The sequence below is a fragment of the Crocodylus porosus genome, unplaced genomic scaffold (genome assembly GCF_001723895.1).
Source record: "Crocodylus porosus isolate Cpor-Errol unplaced genomic scaffold, CroPor_comp1, whole genome shotgun sequence".
Lineage (NCBI taxonomy): Eukaryota > Metazoa > Chordata > Crocodylia > Crocodylidae > Crocodylus > Crocodylus porosus.
In genome coordinates this window covers 73,339,695-73,351,060 of record NW_017728947.1, presented here as the reverse complement: position 1 = coordinate 73,351,060, position 11,366 = coordinate 73,339,695, and the positions used below count along the sequence as shown (strand labels likewise).

The following is an 11,366-nucleotide window of genomic DNA, read 5'->3' as shown; positions in this document are numbered from 1 at the left end:
CCCGCCGCGGGGAGCGGCGGCGCTCCGCCGGAGCCGGGAAGTGGCCGGCCAGGTCGGAAAGGGGAAGGGACAGACAGGCTTAGCGACAGCAGGACAGCGGCGTAACATCCAGGGCCGCGCACGGCTTCAGGCATGGAAAGGAAGCGCTTTGCCGAGCAAGCGTGGAGGGCTCGTGTGCCGGATGATATGTATACATATATATTCTGCCTTATCATTTATAATAGCATATATATGTACACATGCACGCACATAGTGCATCTAAAATATTAGCCCGCAGTATTTACTATAGACGAGGACACACATATATATACAGGCCTATAAATATTACTTTAGCATATAGGTAGCATACACACATAGTATATACTAGTATACAGATATGTGTGTGTGCGCACATAAATTATAAGTAGTGGATACACACATAATATACACTAGTATAGTATACACTAGTATATACACAGTGTGTGCAGGCGTGCACAGAAATTATAAATTATAGGTAGTGGATACACACAGTATACACTAGCACATGCACAGTGTATGTGCCTGTACACACACGTATGGATATAGCTGTGTGTGTGCACACATACATTGTAGGTAATAGATGCATACACTGTGCATATACTACTGTATATCCTGTGTGTGTGTACATACACACACAAATAGATATCTGTGTGTGCACACACATAAATTATAGGTAGTGGATACACACATAGTATACACCATGTAAAGTGTATATGTGTGTACATACACATATACCCATCTAGATATATGTATGCATGTGAGTACACACATAAATGATAAATTATAGGTAGTGGATACACGCATAGTATACCCCATGTATAGCATATGTGTGTACATACACATATAGATATCTGTGTGTGTCTGTACACACATAAACACTGTGTATATCCTTGTGTATACTGTGTGTGTATCCACTACCTAAACACTACAGTAATATTTATATACCATATATATGCATACACTAAATCTAGGCACTGTACACATGTACATACAAACCTGTGTATATACGTAACTACTCTACACCTGCTATCTTATTTAATGTGGAAGGAGCAAATAAGGGTCATATAAATAATCTAGCCTTTCCATTCCAGTATTGGCTAATACAAAATTCTGCGACCCTCCCATTTCCTTCTTTAGGGTCGATATCCTCTTCTTATCCGTTGTTTTAATTAAGCCATTGGCCAGATTCTATCAGGGAAACTCATTTCAGTACTAACTTATGAAGTGATTATCCCCCTCCAAATTAAAATGATGTTTGCAAGAGAGAGAGGCTCCCATGCTATTCATGTTGCTATTCTGTATACCAGCAACTGTCTTTAAGCCTAGTTTCAACCTCGAAGCTGCATTTGTTTGCTGCAAAAATAAACTCACTAAAAACGGCGTTTCCGCTTCTATTACATTAAATGCAGCATTGATACGTCTGCCTTTAGCCACTCTGGGGTAGGATTGAATAACAGCTCTGCTCTGTGCCAGGCTGGTAAATATTTTTGCATCTTACATTACAGAAAACCGCGGGTAAGGAAAGTTTGGAGTATTTACACTTCGAGGAAAGTTTTTTAGGTTAAACTGAATAATCGGAGTCCCTGGCTGTGAGATAGATACAGACACAGAAGGTGCCCGCCAGAAATGTATGCCCAGATGAACTGGTGAATGTCTTATAATAGTAATATTATTAAAGCTTAACCAAGAAAGAAGAAAAAAGGGAGAGAGAGAAAAGCAGGAGCGTGGCGCAGTTGTGATTATCCGTGGGGGAAGAACCGCGGCCAGTTCCATCTCGCCCGGGTCACACGTTGCATCAGACAATGCACCCGTTTGTTTCAGGGATTGCGCTAGTTTTAATACCCAGCTAGCAGAGGCAGGCGAGACCTATAGCTGTGTCCTTGCATACGGGGGTAGGTACGAGCAAGACGGGGGAGATCTGCCGAAGCAGAAGCACGCCGGAGCACTGTTTGCCCGCGCGGTACCTGCCTGACTTGCTGTGGGGACGAAAACCCGTGGTTGAAGTTTTCTAGCACAACTCTTAGCCGAGCCCTGCCGGCCGGCTCAGCCTCCGGGATGCAAAGCAACCGGGGGCACTTTCCAAGGGAGGTGCGGGGGAAGCTGAGCCTCGCACCCCACCGGGAGCGGCCCCGCGAAGCAGGGGGCTCGCCCGGGCCCCGCCGCGCATCCCTGTTGCCCCCGTGCTGCGCGGGGCAGGGCAGGGCAGGGTGCCCTCCCCGGGGCGGGGGGCAGCGGGGCGCCGCGCCAGGGCATCCCCTCCCTCCTCCTCCTCCTCCTCCTCACCGCCTGTCCCGCTCTGTCCCCCGCTGCAGGCCTACTCCTCGGTGCCCGTGAGCAACATGAACTCGGGGCTGGGCTCCATGAACGGCATGAACACCTACATGAGCATGAACCCCATGACGACCAGCGGCAACATGACCTCCGGCTCCTTCAACATGTCCTACGCCAACCCGGGGCTGGGGGCCGGGCTGAGCCCCGGCGCCATGGCGGGCATGGCGGCGGGCTCCAGCGGCTCCATGGCGGGCATGCCGGCCATGGGCGCGGCGCTGAGCCCGGGCGGCATGAACGCGGTGCCGGCCGCGCAGCCGGGCGTGAACGGGCTGGGCCCCTACGCGGCCATGAACCCGTGCGTGAGCCCCATGGCCTACGCGCAGTCCAACCTGGGCCGCGCGCGCGACGCCAAGACCTTCAAGCGCAGCTACCCGCACGCCAAGCCGCCCTACTCCTACATCTCGCTCATCACCATGGCCATCCAGCAGGCGCCCAGCAAGATGCTGACGCTGAGCGAGATCTACCAGTGGATCATGGACCTCTTCCCCTACTACCGCCAGAACCAGCAGCGCTGGCAGAACTCCATCCGCCACTCGCTTTCCTTCAACGACTGCTTCGTCAAGGTGGCGCGCTCGCCCGACAAGCCAGGCAAGGGCTCCTACTGGACCCTGCACCCCGACTCGGGCAACATGTTCGAGAACGGCTGCTACCTGCGCCGCCAGAAGCGCTTCAAGTGCGAGAAGCCGGCGGCGGGCGGCAAGGCCGGCCAGGAGGGCCGCAAGGAGCAGGGCGGCTCCGGCGCCGACTCCCCTTTGCACCGCGGCCACCCCAAGGCCGCGCCGCTGGAGCCCGCCGGCGCCAACCCCGCGGCCAGCCCGCCGGCCATGGACCACAGCGGCTCCAGCCCGGAGCTCAAGACCTCGGCGGCCGCCGCCTCCTCCATCAGCGCCGTGCCCGCCCTGGCCGCCGTCCCGCACGCCCCGCACTCCCTGGCCCACGACTCCCAGCTGCACCTGAAGGGGGACCCCCACTACTCCTTCAACCACCCCTTCTCCATCAACAACCTCATGTCCTCCTCGGAGCAGCAGCACAAGCTGGACTTCAAAGCCTACGAGCAGGCGCTGCAGTACTCGTCCTACGGGGCGGCCATCCCGGGCGGGCTGCCCCTGAGCGGCGCCTCCATGGCGGGCAGGGGCAGCATCGAGCCCTCGGCACTGGAGCCGTCCTACTACCAAGGTGTGTATTCCAGACCGGTGCTGAACACCTCCTAGCTCCGGGGCCGAGGCTCTCCCTCTCCCCCGGCTCCCCAGGACTGTTACTTCATTATCGTGTGTATGTTACGATCCGACAAGCCCTCCCGCCCAGCTGAGCGGGGCCCTCTTGTACAGACCCCCACCCACCGCCCCGCCAGCGCTCGCTGCAGCCCGGGCAGGGGGGCCCGGGGCGGGGGGTGGGGAAACACTGTTGAGCTTGTAAACTATTTGTTTGTGCTTTCCATCTCCTCCCACCGCCCCCTCCGTGCTCTAGACTCTCATGTAAGTTTACAGGTATGTGGCAATACTTTCACCCCACGGAGATGAAGAAGCGAGTAGGCAGAGGAGGCGCTTGTTGTTCTTGTTTTTAATTAAAAAGGCTTTGAAGGACACCTCTGCTGTGAAGTAGCAACACACTCTCCCCTCAGAAACAGGGGGCTGTTTACTTTCTCAGATCATCCTTTTCCATACTTGCACCCCCCTCGGGCGAGGAGAACACGCGCACGCAGGCCGGGCCGGCTCCTGCACTCGCCCGGGTGCCAGCGGGAGGGCGGAGGGGGCAGGAGCCAAGTCCTTAGCTTTCCAAGTGTGAGGTGGCTTGGGATGTAATATAGATACAGAGGTCACAGCCAGTCGGATATTTTTGTTTTCCTCCGGAGCTGTTACTGCAGATTCTCATCCATCAGGAACTCTCTTCGACATGTGGATGACATGCTTATTTAATTTCAGAGTCTCTTCATCGTGTACAAACTAGAACAATATGTGTATACCATTATCCCCACCCACGCCTCAGAAAAAAATATTGCCTATTAAGCCAACCCAAGGGAGCGGAGATCTCCCTCTCCTTTGCAATTCAGTTTCATGATAACCCTCCAAAATATGTTGTGGCCGTTCAATTATTGCCATGGGTAGCTTGTTTCATCCAGTGTTAATGCACTTTCCACAGTTTTACACGGTGTTAGCATAGACAGACGGGTTTTATTATTATTCCTGTTCGCTTTCTCAATGTTCTTAATTTATTGCATGGTTTATATTTTCTTTCTTTACAGCTGAAATTGCTTTAAATGACAGTAAAAAAAAAAATTACACGTGAATTTAAAAAAATAGTTAATTTTATAAATGTGATTGTAATTAAAAAAATATTTTGATTTAAAATGATAACTGAGAATTTAAGCCGTGAAGTTTGTTTTTGATCATTTGCAGTTAAGGACTTTAAATAAATCGAATGTTAACAATGAACGATTTCTGCTATTTTCTTTGAATTGCATATGGTGGAAGGATAACTCAGGTTTATACCAAATAAAAATTGAGGGGCATTAGAAAGGAAGGATACCTTAAAATAAAACAATATTTTTATTATTAACGATTCTAACCACATGGGACAGGAGCGGTTTTGCCGACTATACAACTGCATATATTGTGTGACAGCTTTTACACTCGAATACACTGGTATTGAATACAGCAATAAACATATTCATGCATGACCAAATTAAATATTCATTTTGGGGGAAAAATCATTGGAACGAAAGCTATATAGAATCTCTTTTGTCATTATTATTATTATTATTATTTTTTAAGAATTCCTCCGGTAGCAATATTCTTAGCCTGTATAGTGAAATGTCATTTTAGGGACCAAACCAACCGGCTGGTAGAACTCGGTACCCCAACAGGACACCAGAAAAAATAAAACTAACCTTTCACACGGTATTTCCATTTTAAACCTCCACGCCTATTTTTTTTTTAATTTAAATGTAATCCGATCTCAATGCCATCCGTTGCCTGTTTAATCTGTAGCAATGGGAAATTTATGCAGATATTTCCGAGTCCAGTTGTGGCTCCTGGAACTCATTTAACAAAAGATGCCTGTCTTTCTTACCGCGGATCCTAATCATTAACTGAAGGACGTTGGTTTTAGTGGACATAGATAGATGCGCATGGAGCGTGTATTTCTCTTTGTACTGAAATGTAGCACAACTATCAATACACAAGGAAACAGGTTTATAGCATTGCCTGAGCAACCCCCCTTTTTTTTTGGGCCCCGATTCTTCCAACGACGCGGTTTCCAGACCTCATGCTGTTGGTCATTATTACACTTGAAGAAAATCTCCTACATGCAACTTCACACCAAAAGCGGTGCTCTAACCCACAGAAATCATTCATCCCCTTGGATGCTAGGCTCAGTTTCCAGACATCAATAATAACAGCAGCAGCAGCCCTGGCAAACATGGATCCCCAGCAAGCACTTGTTTGTGTGAACTGCATCATCGGGAGGGGTTTGAACTTGAACAGCTTTTACTTTGATCAGCCCACTTCATCCAAGAACGCGAGACAAAAGAACTGTAATTCTCTTAATTATCACACAATTGCCCCCTGACTGGTCGGGGAAACTAAATTGGTGGGGGAGGGGGAAGGGGGCCAGAAATCCCGTAGCAAAACAGATCCCTCAAACCCGACTGCCCAGCGAGGACAGAAAGAAAAATATACACATAGCCCCCCCTGCGCTGGGCTTCTTACAGCAGTCTGATCGTCCACTGGAGCCCAGACACTGGCCACGCATTGAAATAAATCAAATCCTCACATTTTGCTACAACTGTACATTTGATCAACTAGAGTTTTCCAATGACCCATCCTGGACTCCAGAACAACATGCAAGGCACGGTTAGTTCAGGATCAAACCACTTTTCAGGAAGACTTCAACAGTCTTCCACGGAACAGACCTATAGATAATATGCCACTTCAGAACGGAATCATTGATGAATGCTTTAGGTCTGTGCACAGAACACATCCATTGACCTACAGCGGTAAGACAGCAGGATTCAGACATCAATTGTGGGACACAGGCTGCATGTAATTGACCTGGAAGAAATACTTGGGGAGTGTCTAACAACATGTATTAACTAGGCCATTGTGGTTCAAAGTTATGCCTAGATAAAGCATACAGTCAGCTCTAAGTGGCAGATATTTCCAGGATTTACATTAGAAATAATAATAGACTCTCCTTCTTTTCTATGACCGAGAAATAGTGACTGCTCGGGGGAAACTATTTAACTGCGGAAGATTGGTACGTGGCCAGCAAGGGAAAAGTGTGTTTCCTTCAGGAGAGCGAAGGCAGCTTTTTGTGCTCCGGTCAAGATTTAGAGTTAACAGAAGGCAGCGAAGTCGGCTGCTTTCTGCTCTCCTCTCAGCTCTGTGGATCTGTTGTAGCTTCTGCACTTTAATCCCCTACTCGTGAAGCGTTCAGCAGCAGTCTCAAAATAAACTGAAATCAGGATTGCCTGGGCAGGACTGAGAACCACCAAGACATAATATTCATAGGAGAAAATAGCAGCAGTTATTTTCCGCTAGTAACTAGTTCTGCCGGGATCCAGGTAACTCTACAGCTCAGGATCAACCTATATCGCAATGCCCAGTGCCTTAGCCCAGAAGAGGGAAAAATTCACGTTGAGACCCGCTGTGCGTTTCAGCCACTATTCCCGTTTATCGGGGAATTTCTGCCCCTTTGAAAAGGCAATTATCTTTAACCAGCCACGTGCTGGAAAGCTGCAACTGCTGGCATCCATCGGCTTCCTTTAACTTAATTAGATGCAAGTGGGGAGTAATCAGGACATGACTGGACCTCTTAGAAGATCTAAGTGGATTTTATTTAGTGTAAAAGACCCAAACTCGGGAATCAACCGAGCTTCCCTCCGTGGACATTTTTGAATTTGAGTTTGATTTTTGGATCGGACCCTGGGCTTCTGGTACAACGTAAAAGAGTGTCCGTACTTTTTCATGTAAGCCTTTTTAAAACGAGAAGTAACTGGGATCCTGGCAAATTCTATGAGCAATGAACAGAAACATTCACGCCCAGACTGTCACAGGTGTAAAAGGAAGCACTTTCTTCCCCCCTTACCTCAGAAAAGACTGAGGGAATTTTATTCCGAGCAAAGGTCAATTGGGGGTTTTACTCCTGATTCCGACGTGAACGGGATCGGGCCCCTCCTCCGCAGCACAGAAATGCTCATTCCTTTTTTAGTGAAGAAGAATGAAATTGTGAGAAGGAATTAGAAAAAAAAAGTGGGGGGGATATGGGGGGACTCCTCCGAATTAGGAAAAGAATACAGGAGTCTGGTGTTTGCTGTCTCTGTCTAGAAGGTCAATAATGATATCTGCAATGGAAAAGCAATTGGAGGTTGGCTACTTACTGAAAGGAAATGATAAAAATGCGACATCAAATATAACCCTCCCCCCAGAATTTTATGTTATGTTTGTGTTAATTTTAGCTGTTTGGATAAAGAGAAGGGGAAAAACCCCTATCATACCTGTTTAAAACGCATTTGTGTTTTGACATTATTTCCACACGTTGCTTAAAAATGATTAGGCTGAGCTGACTTCTTAATGATTTGTGATCAGTCGATGCTAAGCAGCATCTCCCGAACCAAGTGCAGCTATAACTAGCCTTTAAAAAAATCAATTGAATGTGTGTTGATTTTGCTTCAATATTGTATATAAAGCACGTGATGGAAGTAGCACAGAGTAATTGTTTCCAGTATGATAACTAGTGGTTCTACATTGGGGGCGGGGAAGGAGAAACTCCTCCGGGAAAAAAAAATATTTAAAAACTACAAGGAAAGAAAGACACTTGTTAAACATAGTTGTTTATGCAGGCTTGGACTAATAGCTCTGATTTCATGTGAACCAAGCCACCTTCACCGATTGTGGGACTGGGATTTTCCTTAGAGATATATATGTATCCACGAATTGTGTCTATGTATATACAAATATATAATTAATATGCACTTGTTTCCATTATAGACATACTGAAACACACCCACCCACAGGTATAAGGGACAAACTGACATTATATTGGGATTGCTGAGTGGTATGTGTCGTTTCTAATTGATTCTCCTTTCCTAAGGCAAAACCCCAATTTTGTAACACGTTTTATTCCAGTTAAGAAGTAAACATAAACATGGCAATGCTGCAAAACAGAGGTCATTTGCCTTAATTGAAGCACAGGTGTCTCAGTCTCCCTGCAAACGCAGAACAGCAGCTCATACATTTAGGCGGAACGGTCTCTTTAATTTGTAAGGTCTAAAGCCCCGTATAATACATTTCCAGAGGGCCAAGAGTTAAACAAAGAATTGAAATCGAAGGGTGGCTTGTGATAAGAAAACCTGACTTTCCTCTCGCTGGTTAATTCTCACCAATTATTCTGCCCATTGTGACAAAGTAACAGTTAAGGGCAGATAAGTCATTAGCCCCAGCCATTCCGTAGTATTTGTGTTTCTCTTTTTCGTCTCAAACAGAAACTCGCATTGAGATTTCACATATTTGAACTTTGGTCAGATAAAACTACCACTCCTCACCTTTGTTTTCAGTCACTAGGGTTTGAAACGGACTCAGGCTCCGGACAAAATCCATTTTGCTCGAAATAAAGGGGGGGTGGGGGGCGATTGTCAGCTTCTCCTCTTTCCCCTCTTAACCTTCCCAGACTAAACCAGTTCACTGAAATGTGCCATCGCCAGAAAGAACAATCTTACTGCAAAATAGACTCAGCCAACTGATTTTTGCAAAGGTGAACGATGGTAGTGAAAGCTCATGGTAACTCTTAACCATTGTTTTACTGCAGTTATTATTATGTTTTAAAAAACGCATGAGATCTCGTTATTCGAGAGCCGCGTCTGGCAGAAGGGCGATTCATTTACTGGGGGAGGGGGGGAGGGAAATGTTGTTTTTCCACCCAGGAGGCTGACAGCCCAGTAAAGAGTTAATATTCCTAAATCTCAGCCTTGTACTATGTACTCTCTCCTCTGAAGCCTTGTAAAGGTAGTGTGTGTGTGTGTGTGTGTGGTGGGGGGTAGGCACCCTAGCTAGCCAGACAGACCAAAAGATCAGTCCTTGGAGCCTTGCTATAAGGCGGGCGCTGCACCCGGGGGAAGGGCCCGCGCTACAGCAGGGCGCCGGGTCCCCCTTAGCCCACCTGCCGAGAGGGGAACCCAGAGACCCAGCTCTACTAAGCTCTGTCCAGGTTAATGCCTTTGATTATAGCAGGCTGCTAAACTGACTTGTTCAAGGCAATTTTCGCCCCATTTTTAATCCCATTAGTCCCACTTTCTGGGTGCCTGACCCCGACAGCCGCTTGCGGGGATCCAGCGGCTCGTAAGCGAGGTGCCCGGGACGCCTAGCAGGTGTCTGCCACCGCACTCAGTCGGCTCGAGGAATGGTGCCCTGGACCAGCTCCCTCAGGGGAGAAGAATGAGTCGTTAATTGACGTGAAATGGCCCTAATCAGCTGAAGAAAGGAGCATCTGCTCCCAGTGCGGCCCCTTTCTCTTAGGAGCGCGGTGAATGAGCCTTGCACCGGCCTTGCGGGGGTGCCTTGTGACCCTGGAGGTCTGCCTTGCTCAAGTCCCCCTCCGCGGCTTCAGCGCATGTATCCACTCAGTGCTGGCAGGGCTGAAACGCCACAGGCAGTAGCAGGGCATCCCTGCCACAAAGGGGCTGGGAAGCAACTCTGGGGATGACCCTGCCCCCAACTGAACTCAACAGAACAAGCCCCCGCCTTGTAGGAGCAGGATCTGGCCGAGCACTTGATGCACCGGTTGCATCGCAAGCATTGCTTTTGTGCCCGAGACTCCTAAATGCCCCCCAGTTCAATCATCGACATATGAAATGGGCTGTGTGCAGTAGCTGAAATCCATCTCCTCTTGATTCCCTCTGCTCTCCCAGCCGGCCCTGCTTCCGCGCCAGCACTCGGCTCCTCCTGGTTCTGACTGGTGGAAAATGTAAACAGGCTGGTAACTAGGAGGTGTGGTTCCTGCTGCTGGGACCCGGCATCTCTCCATAGTGCCTCTTTGTATCGCCTGCTTTAGCATAATGACGACCTGGGGGCGGGGATGCCTGAACTCTGCCGGGGAGGGACCTGGAATAAGAGCATGGATGCATTTCCTGCAAGGTATGCAACAAGTTGTCCAGTTCTGCGGTTATCTGATGTGCCCAAGACTCGTTACTTCTGGTCCTTTTCCCTTGCCCGGCTGATTTATCTAAGGAAGCAATTTATAACCTGGCGTTATGACACCGTGTTACACGAAGCGACACACGTGTGCCATAAAATACCCAGCTCGCTAGTTAGACAATTAAACAGAAATCACATACAAATTCCCACCGAGGAACCTGCAAATCGCCCTCGGTTTCCAGCACAGCCGCAGAGCAAAAGCAAAGACTTGGAATGAGATCTGCACACAAGCCTCCCAACAACAAGGGCGACGAGGGGGTGGGGGCAGAGCTAGTGGTCGCGTCCTCTCGGGGTAAATTAATGTCCTATATTCACGGGGACATCACGATCTCTCTAAGAAACGTCCTGCTCTTCCATACCAGAAGGGGGAGGGGGGCGATTATTAAAAAGAAGACCAGATTTCTAAAAACCAACACGCCAGGCAGAATCTCATCAAACCTCCAGTAAAGCATCCATATTTCGTGTCTCAGAGGTCCAGAGAAAGAGCCTTTAGCTGGTGCGATCCGGGCTGGTTTCCTCCCCCCAGCCCGGGCAATTGTTCCCTTTGAGCCTCTGTTAATGCGGGACATATGTTATCCGCAGGCAGTAGGCAGCGGCAAGACTTTGCCATCTAACTTGTTGCTCAACTTACGAGGCGGTTCTCATCTTCTCATCAAAAGCCGCCGGTCTTTCTTCAGCCGTATGGGCAAAAATTTGAACAACAATGCTCGACCCCCTTCACTTCAAAAGCCGCTATCAGGGAGGCTACCCAGAGAATTTTCTCCCTGCCTTTCATTCCCAGTTTGAAAAAAAAGCCACTACAGGGCCAAGGCTCTCCTAATACTCTTT

The 11,366-nt window shown here is 48.5% G+C and overlaps 1 protein-coding gene across 1 annotated transcript in view; it reads left to right on the top strand.

The window, feature by feature from the left end:
* The window catches only part of FOXA1 (forkhead box A1), a 5,966-nt gene extending 1,203 nt beyond the window's left edge, over positions 1-4,763 (top strand). Inside the window, exon 2 of the mRNA XM_019552365.1 lies at positions 2,331-4,763. Coding sequence (XP_019407910.1) covers positions 2,331-3,560 — 1,230 coding nt within the window. The 3' untranslated portion in view covers positions 3,561-4,763. The remainder of the gene's footprint in view (positions 1-2,330) is intronic.
* Positions 4,764-11,366: the final 6,603 nt, after the last annotated feature.